Source organism: Emys orbicularis, chromosome 12 (genome assembly GCF_028017835.1).
Source record: "Emys orbicularis isolate rEmyOrb1 chromosome 12, rEmyOrb1.hap1, whole genome shotgun sequence".
Taxonomy (NCBI): Eukaryota; Metazoa; Chordata; order Testudines; family Emydidae; genus Emys; species Emys orbicularis.
In genome coordinates this window covers 35,797,826-35,814,896 of record NC_088694.1, presented here as the reverse complement: position 1 = coordinate 35,814,896, position 17,071 = coordinate 35,797,826, and the positions used below count along the sequence as shown (strand labels likewise).

Genomic DNA, 17,071 nt, shown 5'->3' with positions numbered 1-17,071 from the left:
TGTATAGTGGGGGTGCTGAGAGCCACTGAACCAAGCTGTAAACCCTGTATATAATGGAAACCCCTTCAAGCCAGGGGGTGCTGCAGCACCCCTGCACCCCTAGTTCCAGCACCTATGCTGAGCAGACACCAGTCGGCATTAGCTGGAGCAGAAATAGCAGAGGTTGGTCTATGCGAGCTATCACACCTTTGACACAAAGAAATTAGTAGCACGCAAACAAGGGGTTATCCATCCATGTGGATAAAAAGGATGCCCACAGTTACACTAGCTAAGATTGAAAATTTACAAAGCTCTCATACTTCAGGAGACAGGCCAACAAGTAACAGGCTTGGGGTTAGAGAGAAACGTTCCATATATGTATGTTAGAGCACAATTGTCCATTTGGTGATCTTACACACTGATTTCCAGCATTTGCTCGTGGCTACTGTCAAACATAGGGTACAAGACTGGATGTAAGAGTGGGCTGGTTGGGTGTGAAAATTGCTATATTTCTTGTTTCTTACAAGTTTGCAACATATTAATTACTTGACTCTGTAAGAAAATATAAATCCTCATCTTAGTTTGCTCTTTGGATTTTTAAAGCTAATTGCTTGAATATTTATTCTGGTTTATTCATGCTTTATGTTCTAATTATTTTTCATAATTTCTTCTTAAAGTAGCTATATTGCATGGAGAAAAGAAAATGTGGAAATCAAACGTCGATCACAGAATTCAATCTCCTGGATTTCAGGAATCTTCATGGATTGCAGATTCTTCTCTTCCTGCTGTTCCTAGTGATCTACACTGTTACTATGGCTGGGAACATCCTCATTGTTGCGCTAGTTGTGGCTGATCAGCATCTGCACACCCCCATGTACTTTTTCCTGGGGAACTTGTCCTGCTTGGAGACCTGCTATACCTCCACCATCCTGCCCAGGATGCTGGCCAGTCTCCTGACTGGGGACAGGACCATCTCATTTAGTGGTTGTATCATACAGCTTTATTCTTTTGGTTTCCTAGTGGTGACTGAATGTTTTCTCCTGGCAGCGATGTCTTATGATCGGTATTTAGCGATATGCAAACCCCTGCACTATTCAGCCCTTATGAATGGCAGGTTCTGTCTCCAGCTAGCAGCTGGGTCTTGGGTAAGTGGCTTTCTGGCTATTACCATAATTATATTTTTGATGTTGCAGTTAACGTTCTGTGGCCCCAGTGAAATAGACCATTTCTTTTGTGATTTCATTCCACTTCTTAAACTGTCCTGCAGTGACACGCAACTGATTTCAATGGTAAGTTTATTCCTTTCCTTCTTTGATACATTTCCCCCTTTTCTACTAACGGTGGCATCCTACATATATATCATCACCACCATCCTGAGAATCCCTTCCACCACTGGGAGGCAAAAGGCCTTTTCCACCTGCTCATCCCACCTCATTGTGGTGACCGTTTTCTATGGAACCTTAGTCATTGTCTACATGCTACCAAAAAACAACACACTGAGAGACCTAAATAAAGTGTTCTCTGTCTTCTACACTGTCCTGACTCCTCTGCTCAACCCCCTCATTTACAGCCTGAGAAATAAGCATGTAAATATGGCCCTGAGAAAAGTTCTTAGTAAGTTCGCTGGATCCAGTTCACAGCAGGTGTAAACTGTAGTCAATGAAACTGTGCTGATTTACTCCAGCTGGTTATCTGGTCCGTGGTGATCACCAGAATTTGGATGGGTATAATAAGATGAGGATTAATCAATCTGTTTTAAATGCTCTGATGGGGGCTGCATGTTGATGATTCCATACTTAAACCACATGATGCATCATAGGAGACTGTGAGCATATAGTGAGTTCTGAGGCAGCTCCTTCAACTTTAGTGCCTGTGTCTGGCATGTGAGGCCTTGAGAGTCTCTGGGGTGCAGGCTTCTTGGAATACAACTCATGTCCCACTGCCTCCCCCAAAGTGGAGAATCCGAATGGATCTAGGCTGTTCTCAGTTGTAGCAGATGACAGAACAAGGAGTAATGGTCTCAAGTTGCAGTGGGGGAGGTTTAGGTTGGATATTAGGAACAAACTTTTTCACTAGGAGAGTGGTGAAGCACTGGAATGGGTTACCTAAGGAGGTGGTGGGATCTCTTTCCTTAGAGGTTTTTAAGTCAGGTTTGATGAAGCCCTGGCTGAGATGATTTAGTTGGGGATTGGTCCCGCTTTGAGCAGGGGGTGGACTAGATGACCTCCTGAGGTCTCTTCCAACCCTTATATTCTATGATTCTAAATCTGACCAAATTGCACAGGACAAGATCTATGCCAGGGCTGAGGATGCTGAATATATATAACTAGGTGAAAAGGTAATTGACCTGATGGATGTCCATAGTGTCTGTGTATGTAGCATTTTACAATTCTGTCCAATTTCCATAAAAATGAAAAAAAAAGTATCTAATCTGTTGTCTCTTTCTTTTAATGTACCTATGACAGTCTGTGAATTTACATGCATTCATTATCAGATAGGTGAGGAAATACCTTTTTATTGGGCCAACTTATGTTGGTGGAAGGAACAAGCTTTTGAGCTATACAGAGCTTTTCTTCAGGTTGTTCTATCAAGTCATTTTCAGATATCAGTTCTGGAAAAAAGTCAACAAGCAAAACAAACACACACAACCCAGACATAGTATCTTCCTTCTCATCTATATTATCAGATTCCAGGATTGTCACTCAGAAGCCTAGAATGTCTATTGAGTCAGTGTGAACAGATGGAAACAGCCACAAGATTGGTAGAGAGCTCTTTTTGTTTGGAATATCACCATGTTCAGCCCTCACTGGTATTCATGGTTTGATCTCATCCCATTTTTAAGTTCTTAGACATTTTCAGCTTTTTTTACACATAGGACTTCATGAGAGCTTAGGATTTCAACTACTAGTCTGTAAATAATCCATCCGTTCAAACCATTGTCTACTTCCACAAGCTTTTAGCCTGCGGTGTACTTGTCTAAATGGAAGGCTTTTGCTTAAATATCAAGAAGTGCCAACCTAGCTGTAAGTAAAATATACGATCAAATGTCTCCTAACACCTATGCATTGTGCAAATAGATGTCATGGTCTTGATACAGGAGTGACTTGGTGGAATTCTCTGGCTTGTTCTATGCAGGGGGCTAGGTCATGCTGGTCTTTGATTCCCCTAAAATCAGTGGATGAAACCCTGATCTCATTGAAGTCAGTGCCATTGGCTTTAACGGGGCTAAGTTTTTGCCCTGTGAATTTACCACCCACTGGCAGGAACATGCCCTATTGAACAAGGTACAGGAGTGGCAGGAGAATCCAAGCCAGGTGCAACTATGCTGTGCTGGCTTCGCAATGGTGTTTTCTGTGCAAATATTTTTGATTCAGTGCTTCCCAGTGAGGGATGGTCTGCAATGGTCCAGGCAGGAAGATGGCTCAAGATGTTTCCCTCATCAGCTTCCCCTTAAGGGTGGTTAAGGTAAAATGCCCGAACTATATGCTCTGTTGACTCTGGGATGGTCCCAGACAGTCTACAGAGCTGGTTTGATTAGGAGGGACCAAAGGCTAACAAGACTTGAAGAAGCCTCCAGGGTTTGAAAGGACAGTCTTTTGGAAAGGGGCACTGAAGGGGAACAGCAGGGCTGTCTAAAGCAGCTAGGCTTCCAATTACAGCATGGCATGACTTCAGGTAAAACAGACATGCATACAGGTTGCTTTCTGTTTTCAAATCCTTTCTAATCTAACACTTTGTTCCAACTGCTAAACAAATATACTCTATTTTAAGGAAGCTACTAGTCACAGGTTCCCAGAGGGAGGAAACTCAAGTGCCATGGGTATGTCTACCCTGCTGCCGGGTGTGTGCTTCACTACTTGTGCTCTAGTTAGCTCAATAAAAGTAGAAGTGAGGATTCCATCACAGTGGTTTCAGAGAAGGCTGCACAATGGAATACATATCTGGGGTGGGAGGTCAGGTGGACTTGTGCAGCCTATGCTATCCTGTCCTTGCTTGTACTTTTAGTGCATGAGCTGGAGCACAGCTAGTGCTGATATGTCTACACGAGTTGCCAGTCACATCCCTGGCTGACGGAACTTCAGAGGGTGAGAACTCTGAGATTCCAACTCTGAGGCAGGTTAGAAAGACCTGAGAGGCAGCCAGCCCCATAACTATGGGCTGGTATACACTGGGGGGGGATCAATCCAAGATACGCAACTTCAGCTACGCGAATAGCGTAGCTGAAGTCGAAGTATCTTGGATCGAATTATCTGGGGTCCACAGGGCGCGGGATCGACGGCCGCGGTTCCCCCGTCGACTGCGCTACCGCCGCTCGCTCTGGTGGAGTTCCGGAGTTGACGGTGAGCGCGTTCGGGGATCGATGTATCGCGTCTTAAAGAGATGCGATATATCGATCCCGGATAAATCGATTGCTACCCACCGATACGGCGGGTAGTGAAGACGTACCCTAAGACAATGGGATTTTCCAAGTTACTCAATGGAGTTAGGAGCCGAAAGCCCATTGGGTACCAAAGCGAGTTGGATGACTAACTGCCTTAAGCTCAGTGGAAAATCCCAACCTTTGCACACAATGTAACTAGCACTATGTTTTCTAGTGCTGCAACTTTCTTCCTTTGTAATTGGTCTCCTGCCCTGCAGTGGGATGCACACAGGGGAAAACAGGAGGTGGATTCCTCAAAGCTTATGGTAAAGGTTCAGCTGAGCCCAGACACAATAGGAGTGGTTCTTAGATGTCCCGGTGAGGTTTGGGGTCCCATTGTGCTGGTTCTTGAATACAAGTAAAATTAAAAGGCCCTGTCTGAAAAGGGTAAGGTCTAAAGCTCCAATCTCAGCAGCTGACTCCATGTCAGAGGGTCCCTGCGGTTCCATGTACCCCACTAAGATCAATGGAGCGCTGATGGGAAGAGTTTGCAGTGGGGGACTGTTGTAAACACTCAGAGAGAACAGACCTCCTGGGGAACAGTGTGTCACTCTCTCTCCTACGCATACATGCTCATCTATCCCTCTTCCTATCCCCATTCCTCCTCACTTATCTAGCTCCATATATACCTACCTACCTGTTCCCCAATTACTTGTTTATCTAGCCCCATGTATACCTACCTACCTAACTGTTCCCCTATCAACTCATCTATCTAGCCCCATGCATATTTACCTACCTGTTCCCCTAGCTACTCATCTATCTAGCCCCATGCATATCTACCTACCTGTTCCCCTAGCTACTCATCTATTTAGTCCCATACATACTCCTCTATCTATTTATCCCCATACAAGTGTTATGTCTGCTCTTAATTTTTCAGTGTATCATCTACTAGAGTTGCTAGATTTTTTTTGTGTTTGACAGATAACTGGGTTTCTGATAAACTGGATACTTCTGCAGAAATTCTTTATTATTTATTAATATTATCATAATTATTGTTTATTATCAGTGCCTCACAGGACCCAGACAGGATCAGGACCATTTGTGCCAGGTCCTATTCAAACATAGAAAGAGACAAGCCCTGCCTTGAATGTCTTCAGGGTATGTCTGCACTGCAGCTGGAAGCCAGCCTCCCAACCTGTGGAGACAGACTTATGCTACTAGGGCTTGAGCTAGCACGCTAAAACTAGCAATGTGGTTGTTGCAGCAGTGGTGGGGGCTTGGGCTACCCACCCACACTTGGACCCACCCAAAGGAAAATTGGGATTTTGGGTAAAATAAAATAAAAATGTCTGTTTTCCTCAAAGAAAAGATTTTTCTCAAAAAAAGAGGGGGGGGGGAAAACATCTCTTTTGTGCTGGGCTGAGCTGGGAGTGGAGATCAGCTTCTTGTCCACCATTTTGCTCTTCTCAGCCTGGAATAGAAAAGGTCACCTAAGGTCTGAACAGTAAGTGTGCCCTGTCATGCCAAAGGCTAGGGGAAAGAAATGTCCTAGGATCTGCACATAGCTTGGCATTGGAGCTTCTCCATCCAAAGGAAGATCTCTCTAAGGAGATGTTTATATCATTAGATTGGTGTTTGGTTGCTCAGACTAATATCCCTACACAGTATGGGTGAGATTTTCAAAGCCATCTGTGGGATTGATCTATCAATCTGTCTGTCCGTCTGTCTGCATTAGGTACCTATATAACCCTCATCACTACATTATCCGAGCACCTCACAATGCTTTGATGCACAAAGACTCGATATAATGGAATTTCTCGGCTTGTCTGTCTGTTGGTCCACCTCTCTGCATGCAATGCAGTAATGTTTGAACACCACATCTGATCCAGTCCAAAACTTCAGGGAATGTGCTAGGCCTCAGTGGGCAGAATTGTAATGTTGTTGGATGAAAATTGGAAAGCACAAAAGGGGAAAATGGGGGATACACAGAGTCCTGACATCTGGTTACAAGACCCATCCTCTTTAACTAGGGCTTGGTCTACACTTAAAAAATAGATCAACTTAGCTTGGTCACTCAGGGTTGTGAAAAATTCTGAACCCTGAGTGGTGTAGTTAATTCAGTCTAACCCACAGTGTATGCACAGCTAGACTGATGGAATAAGTCTTCTGTTGACTTAGCTACTGCCTCTCAGAGAGGTGGTTTAAGAACATCAATGGAAATTTTCTTGTCAATGTAGCAAGAACCTGAAGGGGGGTTCCAAAGAGGATGGATCTAGACTGTTCTCAGTGGTAGCAGATGACAGAAAAAGGAGCAATGGTCTCAAGTTGCAGTGGGGGAGGTTTAGGTTGGATATTAGGAACAAAATTTTTCATTAGGAGGGTGGTGAAGCACTGGAATGGGTTACCTAGGGAGGTGGTGGAATCTCCTTCCTTAGAGATTTTTAAGGTCAGGCTTGACAAAGCCCTGGCTGGGATGATTTAGTTGGGGATTGGTCCTGCTTTGAGCAGGAGGTTGGACTAGATGACCTCCTGAAGTCCCTTCCAACCCTGATATTCTATGATTCTATAGCAGCCACTTCAGTAAATACTCAATGGAAGCCAATGGGAATTGGATTCAGTAAGAAGGAGGAGGGAATGTGACTGAATATGGAGTAAGGATGGCATGTGTAAGGACCTAAAGATCTTACACTATGGAAATTCAGATGGATGAATGAGTAGATATCCAGATAGATGCATGTAACCAGGGCTGGTGCAACCATTTAGGCGATCTAGGCAGTCGCCTAGGGAGCTAGGATTTGGGGGGTGCCATTTTCTCCTGCAGCGACCGCGGCGGCCGGATCTTCGGCCACCCCGGTCGCTTCTGGCATTTAGGCAGAGGGAGCTGGGGCAGTGGAGCGTGGGGAAGGCCGCCTGCAGCAAGGGGGGGGGCGTGTAATGCAGAGGAACTCCCCGCCCCAGCTCACCCCTGCCCCGCCTCCTCCCTGAGCTCACCGTGGCTGCTTCACTTCTCCCGCCTCCCAGGCTTGCGTGCTCGGGGAGGAGGCAGGACAGGGGTGAGCTGGGGCGGGGGAGGTGCCTCAGGATGGGGGGTGGGGAGCTGCCGGGGGGGTGCCTCAGGGTGGGGGGTGGGGAGCTGCCGCGGGGGAGGTGCCTCAGGGCGGAGGGGGGAAGATGGCGCGGGGGGCACCTCAGGGCGGGGGCTCGGGGACGGGGGGGGGGCGCAAGGTGGAAGTTTCGCCTAGGGTGCGAAACATCCTTCCACCGGCCCTGCATGCAACAGGAATAATAAAACCACAGAATAATTTCACATAGACTCTGTGGAAAATTTATTGGTTCACCTCTTAATAGAAAATCATCAGTAATTTGAACTCCACCTTCACAGTCAATTTTCTTGCACATTTGTTATTTTAATCTAAAGCAGTAATGGAGTGTCTGCCTTCCAAAGAAATCAATACATTCTCTAACCCCTTTGCTTAAAGCCTTGCTAACTTCCTTGTTTCTCAGGCTGTAGATAAGTGGATTGGCCAAGGGAGTCAGGACAGTGTAGAAGAGAGAGAACAGTTTATTCAGGTCTCTCAGTGTGTGGGTTTTGGGTAACAGATAAACAAGAATCAGGGTCCCATAGAAGATGGTCACCACAATAAGGTGAGAAGAGCAGGTGGAAAATGCCTTGTGCCTCCTGGTTGCAGAAGGGATTCTCAGGATAGTGGTGATGATGCACATGTAGGAAGTCAGGGTTAATAGAAAGGGGCCCACTGCTATTAGGGAGGAGAGAATAAAAGCCAGAAGTTCTATCAGTTCAGTGTCACTGCAGGAAACATTTATCAATGGGGTCAAATCACAAAAGAAATGGTCAATTTCATTGGGGCCACAGAAAATCAAATGGGACAACAAAAATATAATTATGGAATTAATTACAAAGCAGATTATCCAGGAGCCAGTAATGAGAAGTAAGCAAAATCTGCCATTCATCATCATTGTATAATGCAGGGGTTTACATATTGCTAAATACCGATCATACGACATTGCTGCTAGGAGATAACATTCTGAACCTGCAAGGCAACCAAAGAAATAATATTGTACAAAACAGCCAGTAACAGAAATGGTTCTGTCCCTAGTCAGGAGACCAGCCAGCATCCTGGGCAGGATGGTGGAGGTGTAGCAGGTCTCCAAGCAGGACAAATTCCCCAAAAAGAAGTACATGGGGGTGTGAAGATTCTGATCAGTCACAATTAATGCAATGATGAGGATATTCCCAGCCATGGTCACAATGTAGATCACCAGGAACAGCAGGAAGAGAGAGGTCTGCAGTTCCTGGAGACTCCCGAATCCCAGTAGGATGAATTCTGTGATGGATGTTTGATTTCTCCATTTAGTGTTTATCATGGGTCTGATTTCCTAAGAACAAGGAAATGAAATGAAAAATGGGAGTGAATAATATAGGCAAAAATCTCAATTGCCATCCATACATTTTCACAGAACAAAGTGATTTTTTCTAAAGGGTAACTGTCGAAATTCTCTTGCCGTGTGTATTGTACTCCAGAATAAATATTGGTGAATCCTTGACAGAAACCTCATAATTAAGAAAGAAAGAAAGAAAGAAAGAAAACATGCCTTACTGAAACACACTATCCAGATACACTTCAGGCTGGAAAGCTGGTTAATATTTCATAGCCCATCAACATTGTCATACACTTTCCCTGAAATATAGGTAACAACCACTGACTTATCATTATCATCTTAAACTATGAGAACAGAGAGAAGTATATAGGACCTGGCTCTCTTTCCCTTGTAATACGATGATGTTCATCTCTTACGTCAGCCTTTCGTTTACATTGATGTGCATCGAGTCTGACTAGGACTTACAATACAGTAGTGGCTGGAGCATTGGAGTGGGCTGAAGAGTGCTGGATCCTTTTCACAGGTTCCCTGGTGACATTTTTTTAATTTGATTTTTTTTTTCATCTTGAATATAGGATTTTTTCCTTTTAACTAGAGTAACACATTCTGAAGTCCCTATTCTGACTCACTCCAGAAATGAGTAAAAATGGCGTGTCTGTCCTGATGGAAATTCTGATGTTTCCAATTTCTTTTTTGTTCCTCTGTTGCGAAGAACAATCAAGATTTTGAAATTCACCATGTAATGAAAATTGCAAAATATTTAATTTTGGAATCATCAGCTGGACTTGATGGAAACATATCAACCAGCTCTACTCATTTCTTACTCTTACTCAATTAAAAATTACATTTGAGGAAAAACAAAGTAAGGACTTCAGGATTTGGGGTCAGATTTGAATAGGAGTCAGGTATGTAGGTGTGATGTTATCTGATTAAAATATGACCATATAGATCATTGTTGCAACCACTGTTATATATTTGCAGCAAATATTGTACAAAGGTTGTCGAGTGAGGGGTCTATGAAAAGATTATGATTTGCTGGTTATGATTATGCTATCTGTATGCATGTATCATTTTTGTATTTGAAGTTATAAGTATTGGCTCTATACTTGGATTTCAAATGTGTGCTCCTGGGGTACCACCCACAAGGTAGCTAGCCAGCATATCTTGGAGGGACTATTCAAATTGAGTGGCTCATCGAAAGAACATTTAACTGACAATGGACCATGGGAGACATCCATCTCCACTTAATGGAATTTCCTGCTGTGACTGGCGAAATGCATGGACATGGGACTTTCCCACATGACTCCAAACTCCATCTTGTTGCTGTAATTTTCCAGTAAGAACAATGGAATGCCCTCCACATGGCAAAAGCTATAAAAGGCCATGGAAACCCCTCCATTTTGTCTTCAGTCCGGCTTCTTACCTCTGGAGGAACTTTGCTACAAACTGAATCTCAGAACAAAGGACTGAATGACCCATCCAAGCTGTGGATGTGTTCCAGAGACTTGACTTAAGCCAGCAGTTTATTCCACCACTGCTACAAGCCTGAACCAAGAATTTTGCCATTACTGTATATAATTGATTCCTTTAACCAATTTTAACTCTCACCATTCTTTCTTTCTTTCTTTCTATAAATAAACCTTTAGATTTTAGATACTAAAAGATTGGCATCAGCGTGATTTTTGGGTAAGATCCGAGTTATATATTGACCTGGGTGTGTGGCTGGTCCTTTGGGATCAGAAGAACCTATTATTTGATGAGACTGGTTGTAAAGAACCACTCATCTATGAATCCAGTGTTTTTGGTGGTGATATAAGGACTGGAATGCCTGAGGAAACTGCCTTTATGTTTTCTTGTTAGCCAGTATGGTGAAACAGGAGTTTACTTTTGTGGCTGGTTTGGTATATCTTATAAAAGAATAACCACCAGTTTTGGGTTGTGTTTGCCCTATTTTTCAGCAGTTCATCCTGAATTTGGCATCCTCAGTTGTGACCCACTAAGGCACAGTTACAGTAGGTGCTTTTGAAGTCATAGAAATGATCATGGAAATGTAGGACTGGAAGGGACCTCAAATGGTCATCTAGTCCAGTCCCTTTCACTGAGGCACGACTAAGTATTACCTGTACCATTGCTGACAGGTTTCTATCTAACCTGTTCTTAAACATCTCCAAGGACAGAGTTTCTACAAACTCCCTAGGTAATTTGTTCCAGTGGTTAACCACTCTGACAGTTAGCAAGTTTTTCTTAATGTCCAACCTAAATCTCCCTTGCTGCAATTTAAGCCCATTGCTTCTTGTCCTGTCGTCAGTGATTAAGGAGAACAACTTATTAAACTCATCTTTATAACATCTTTTATGTATTTGAAGACTGTTATCATGTGCCCCCCCCCCCGAGTCTTCTCTTCTCCAGACGAAACAAACCCAGGTTTGTTTGTTTTTCAATCCTTTCTTTGTAGGTGACTATCTGCATCTTTAGACATCAAAATAACTTGTCCAATAATGAGCAGTGACAAGTTTTTACTCTTTGTAATTCTGATTCACAGAACAGAAGGGAAAGTAATTTTCTTATGATTTTGTTTGTATTCCCTCTGGTCCCCAGATGTCTAACACGTAAGATCATAGAATCATAGAATGATAGAATAGCAGGGTTGGAAGGGACCTCAGGAGGTCACCTAGTCCAACCCCCTGCTCAAAGCAGGACCAACTCCAACTAAATCATCCCAACCAGGGCTTTGTCAAGCCTGACCTAAAAAACCTCTAAGGAAGGAGATTCCACCACCTCCCTAGGTAACCCATTCCAGTGCTTCACCACCCCACTAGTGAAAAAGTTTTTCCTAATATCCAACCTAAAACTCCCCCACTGCAACTTGAGACCATTACTCCTTGTTCTGTCATCAGGTACCACTGAGAACAGTCTAGATCCATCCTCTTTGGACCCCCCTTTCAGGTAGTTGAAAGCAGCTATCAAATCCCCCCTCATTCTTCTCTTCTGGAGACTAAACAATCCCAGTTCCCTCAGCCTCTCCTCATAAGTCATGTGCTCCAGCACCCTAATAATTTTTGTTGCTCTCCGCTAGACTCTTTCCAATTTTTCCACATTCTTCTTGTAGTGTGGGGCTCAAAACTGGACACAGTACTCCAGATGAGGCCTCACCAATGTTGAATAGAGGGGAATGATCACGCCCCTCGATCTGCTGGCAATGCCCCTACTTATACAGCCCAAAATTCCCCTTAGCCTTCTTGGCAACAAGGGCACACTGTTGACTCATATCCAGCTTCTCGTCCACTGTAACCCCTAAGTCCTTTTCTGCAGAACTGCTTCCTAGCCATTCGGTCCCTAGTCTGTAACAGTGAATGGGATTCTTCCGTCCTAAGTGGAAGACTCTGCACTTGTCCTTGTTGAACCTCATCAGGTTTCTTTTGGCCCAATCCTCTAATTTTATGATACTTATACTTTGCTTGTCCCATTAAACCTATCTCTTCCAGCTGTTTGCTGCATAAGTTATCGACGTTTTCTCTCCTTTGCATTTCCTTTGATTCAGCTCTGAATTTGCCCCACTGTATTCAACAATAAAATTAAGCAAAGTAAATTTGTCCACATGTAGCATAAACACTAAGGAGTAAAAAGAATTATTTAGAACACCAGTATAATAATGACACTAAGGTGTTCAAGATACATCTTAGACTGGCCATACAATAACATTTGTGGAGAATGATGTCCACTTGGTCATGCTATAATCTCCTTCCAGTGACCGAGTCCCACAGTCTAATTACACATTGTGTGAGGAGGTATTGCCTTTTATGAGTTTTGAAATTTGCTACCTTTCAATTTCATTGAATGTTCTCTTGTTCATGTGCTGTGACACAGGGAGAACAGGAGTTCCGAATCTCCCTTCTCTAGACCATTCATAATTTACAATGGATGCCACTTAATAGCAATCCTAATAGTAACGACTTTTGTTTTAATGTTAATGGGATATGGATATTGGCAACAGATATGCTGCTTACCAACTTTTTTTTGGAGGAAAGGCCCCAGCTGCAGGCAGGTTTCTGAAGCTGCAGTCAGGGAAGGCAAGGCCCAGAGCTTTGTTCCCTGGCTTTTGCTTATTTGCAACTCCCAGATAATAGCAACTTATTCCTGGGAAACAAGAGGTTGCTAATAAGCGGTATATACTGTATTTCAGGACTGAGTAAACACTGACTAAGGAATTCAGTATTTCACTCTATGATTTCTCAGTGGCTGTTCTCAGTGGTGGCAGATGACAGAACAAGGAGTAATGGTCTCAAGTTGCGGTGGGGGAGGTCTAGGTTGGATATTAAGAAAAAAACTATTTCACTAGGAGGGTGGTGAAGCACTGGAATGGGTTACCTAGGGAGGTGATGGAATCTCCACTCTTAGAGGTTTTTTTAAGGCCCAGCTTGACAAAGCCCTGGCTGGGATGATTTAGTAGGGGTTGGTCCTGCTTTGAGCAGGGGGTTGGACTAGATGACATCCTGAGGTCTCTTCCAACCCTGATATTCTATGATTCCTCTATGATTTTATGATTTCACTGCAGCTAACAACCATGGAAAAGATTTATGTTACCTTAATTATCTGCTTGAAGTTCTGATGCAACCTCTTCAGTCAGGATTTCAGTAACTGGGTTGTATTTCCCACATGCCAACCATTTTCCTGATATTCTTCATACACTTGTGAAAAGACATTCCTGAGATGATGCATTAATCTCTCTCTGCTACTCCATTCATTTTGTTGGATGCTCTTAGAAAACAACTAATGTTGCCTTCTCTTCATGTTTATATGCATTCTAGGATCATGGGGATTTTTCACTGATGTCACCAAGGAATTAATTCTATGTTTATATCAGAGTAAATGTAAACAACACCGTTAATTGATAATGGCCAAGCTCAGTAGACATCCCTATTCACAAAGGGGAAAAGTTAATTGTAAATTATTCATCATTATTCATAAATTATTCATTTACCAACATAGCAGTTAAAATATATATAGATGGAGAAGTTATGCATGCAAAACTATAGGGATTTTGTCATATTTTATTTTATGGTTACATTTTAAAATAGTTTATATTGATTAATAATTAATTGGTTTAACAAAGAGAAGGTTGAGGGGTGACTCGATTACAGCCTATAAGTATCCACAAGGGGAATAAATATTTAATAATGGGCTCTTTATTCTAGCAGGGAAAGGTAAAACATGATCCAATGGGTGGAAGTAGAAGCTAGACAAATTGAGACTTGAAATACAAATAAATTTTCCATGGTAAGATTAATTAACTATTGGAATGATTTACTCAGGATAATGGTTGAGCCTTCATCTGTGACAATTTTTGGGAATGGTTGGAAGGACTTTGACCTACTGAGGGCCCATAAGATTGATGGGTGACCTCAGGTACGCTTTTAACCTGTGTATAGTAACGTTTATTGTTTTCTCCCATAGGGAAGGTACCTGAAAGGGAGCAGAGATTCAGCTAGTTCCATGGCTCAGTATCTCGGATTTCATTTTAAAATGTTTTAGACCAAAGGAAAAGATAAAGACATGAACTGCAGACTGTCTGAGGGAAGGAAAAAAAGTTCCTGTGCAACGAACTCCGACTGCTGCCCACCCCATCGTGTTTCTGTGAGAAAGCCTGCAGCCCACTTTGGGACAGGGATTGGTGGACCAGGGAAGAGTGATCTCCACCATGCTCAAAGAGGAGTTGTGGTGGGTCCTGCACCAGTCACATAGATGCCACTGCTACCCGCAAAGGATGGGTAGGACCACAGTGCATGGGGCATGGCCAAACAAAGGAGTGGGCTCACGGGTGACCTCCATGTGTCGGTGTGTCCGGGGCTCTAGATTCCCTTAACCTGAACACAACCACAATGTGTTACAGTGTAGATATTTCCAGAGTCAAATCTATGGACATGGAGACTGGTCTACTCTCTCCCTCATAGGTAAGCTCCCTTTAGGTTATGGGGACAAAATGGGTTGGTATCTGAGCCACTTTCTTGTGGACTGGATTCCCAGTGGAGGCTGATAGGACCTAGAGACCCAACTTGCATTGCCATTCGATGGGAGCTGGGTACCTAACTCCCATAGGGTCCTTCAAAAATAGTAACCATACACCATGGTGAGCGGTATAGAGAAGGTCGATCGGGTGCTCCTATTTACTAGAGATGGTCAGAAAAAATAATTTTGTCATCAATAAAAATGAAGAAAAATTGTTCATTTTAATTGGAATTTTTGTCAAAAAATGAAAAATGCAAAAAATGAAAACTGTTTTTTTTCTCTGAAAACTGCCAAGAACTGACTATATACATTCTATCTATCTGGTTATGGTGACACTTGCCTCGGGTGCTCTTAATGGTAAGCCACGATGTTACCTCTCTGCCTCAGCAAGGGAGAGCTTTGCTGGACCCTCATCTCCCTGCCAAATCAGCAAACTATTTGAGATTCTGCCAGTCTTAACAGTGCCTTGCAGGTAATCTTCAGTGAGCCCCAGGTCCTCAGCTCCCACAGGGATTCTCTCTGCAATGTCCAGTTCCTGTCACTGGACAGACACAGACGGTATCATGTTCGCTGCCTGCAAAAAGACAGTACACCCATCGGCCTCTTGGCTCACTGAGGACATGCTGTTTAACTTAATACATGGCACTGAGATGGTTTATAGTAAAACTGAGCATGAGTTTATTAATATAGAACTTACATTTAAGTGATACTAAGCAAGGACAAAGAGACAGAAATTGTTACAAACAAAGCACAAGTAAAAACACTCATTCTAGTGTCTAAAACTTAACAGGTTAAAATTCTGGTCTCAGGTGATTTCTCACTTATAGTCAGTTCTCAGCCTCTTACACCCACAGGGTTCAAGGTTCGACTTTTCACAGATTCCAAAAGCACTGGCTCCTTTTGTCCCGTAACATAACTAAGGGGTTTTCTCCCCTTTTTCTGATAGCCCCGCAAGCCGTTGAAATATATTCCTCCCAATTGCACACCCCAGGAAGAGTTCTTCTGTCCCAGATGCCATGCCGTCTTTCTGCCTTCTTCTCCTGTTGACTCAGATGCAAAGGTAACTTCCATTGTCTCTGCTCTCACCTTGCTCAATTGACCTCAGAGACAGGCAAACAGGCAGAAAAACATTTCTTTGTCTGGAACAAACTTCTTTGTTTGCTCTACTTGGATTGCTTGGTCTGAACATATTTTAGGAACATATTTCCAGTGCACTTACATAACTCTTTACATGCTAACCATACATACATTGTGCAGTAATATTAATGACCAGAATGTCACCACTTTTTATATGAGACCTTACAAGACACTGTTCAGCTAAATATTCTGACAACATAAAGGCAACCAACAATTTTCAGGTTTTCTGGTGGAAATTGGAATATTTCTGAGGAAAGTAGGCAGGATCAGAGAAAATTTCTTCAATCAAAATACTATTTTTCATTGAAAAAAAAATTAATGGAAAATTTTGGACCGACCAGCTATATACTCCTTTTCATAATGTCTAGACAAAAAAACTACATGAAGAGGGAGTTAAGTAGGAGAGCACAGATCGTTGACTTATTATAAGCTATATTAAAGTGATGGTATCATTATTGAAAAGCCAAGTGTTAGAAACACAGGAAATTCAGAATTAAGGTTAAATTGAAAAGAAACACAAACGCGTTAAGGTCTGGAACTGCACAATTAGCACACCCAAGCAACCTTATTTTTGCTCTTAATGACACCAATCTATAGCCATTTGGTTGTGGTGAAGGCTTTCAGAGTTTGTGATCCCAGGTTATATTAAACTGACTTTTAAAAGAAATTATTTCCCCCCCCAGTGCAGCATCATGGTAAAAAAGAGGGTGATAAATCCTGCTTTTGATGAAAACTCAAACTAGCCTTAACTAAGGGACCATGAAAGACGTATGCTGGGAATCAAGGGGACATTTAAGGAAACAATTTTAAAACATTTCTCTAAAATTCACTTTACTTTCAGAATTCATTGTAGGAAGTATTACTGAGGCAATGAACTTAGCAGGAATGAAAAAGGACTAAACATGTACATAGACAAGAATAGCATCAGTTACATGACAGCATTATTAAAAGAAAGCTGTCATAAGAAAGTCAAAACCTAAACCTGCTCTTTTCCCCCCCAGTTTCCTGTTTTCTAAATTCAGTTTCATTTTTATTAAAAAATGTACATTTTAATTGAAAAATCATTTTTAATCAAAACATTATTTTAAAATTTGACCAGCTGTATTGTGATGTATCTGGAGTTAGGCCCCTTTTAACAACAAGCTACTGGAGTAGATGGACCACTGGTCTGACCAAGGATGGCAAGTG

The 17,071-nt window shown here is 42.6% G+C and overlaps 2 protein-coding genes across 2 annotated transcripts; one reads left to right on the top strand and one right to left on the bottom strand.

The window, feature by feature from the left end:
• The first annotated feature begins 668 nt into the window (after positions 1-668).
• On the top strand, positions 669-1,628 carry LOC135886063 (olfactory receptor 11L1-like). Its single transcript, XM_065413952.1, has 2 exons — positions 669-1,117; positions 1,193-1,628. Exons 1-2 carry the CDS (start codon positions 669-671, stop codon positions 1,626-1,628), a joined length of 885 nt encoding a protein of 294 aa, XP_065270024.1.
• A 6,113-nt stretch (positions 1,629-7,741) lies between these two features.
• Positions 7,742-8,725, bottom strand: LOC135886062 (olfactory receptor 6B1-like). The gene has a single exon (XM_065413951.1). It carries the CDS (start codon positions 8,723-8,725, stop codon positions 7,742-7,744), a length of 984 nt encoding a protein of 327 aa, XP_065270023.1.
• Between the last annotated feature and the right edge of the window lie 8,346 nt (positions 8,726-17,071).

What these genes read in the sequence shown, in the direction of transcription:
- LOC135886063 (XM_065413952.1), top strand. Translation starts at nt 669, where the DNA reads ATGGAGAAAAGAAAATGTGGAAATCAAACGTCGATCACAGAATTCAAT. An exon ending in TGTCTCCAGCTAGCAGCTGG is followed by an intron (nt 1,118 to 1,192) that starts GTCTTGGGTAAG and finishes CTGTGGCCCCAG; the next exon opens with TGAAATAGACCATTTCTTTT.
- LOC135886062 (XM_065413951.1), bottom strand. Translation starts at nt 8,725, where the DNA reads ATGATAAACACTAAATGGAGAAATCAAACATCCATCACAGAATTCATC.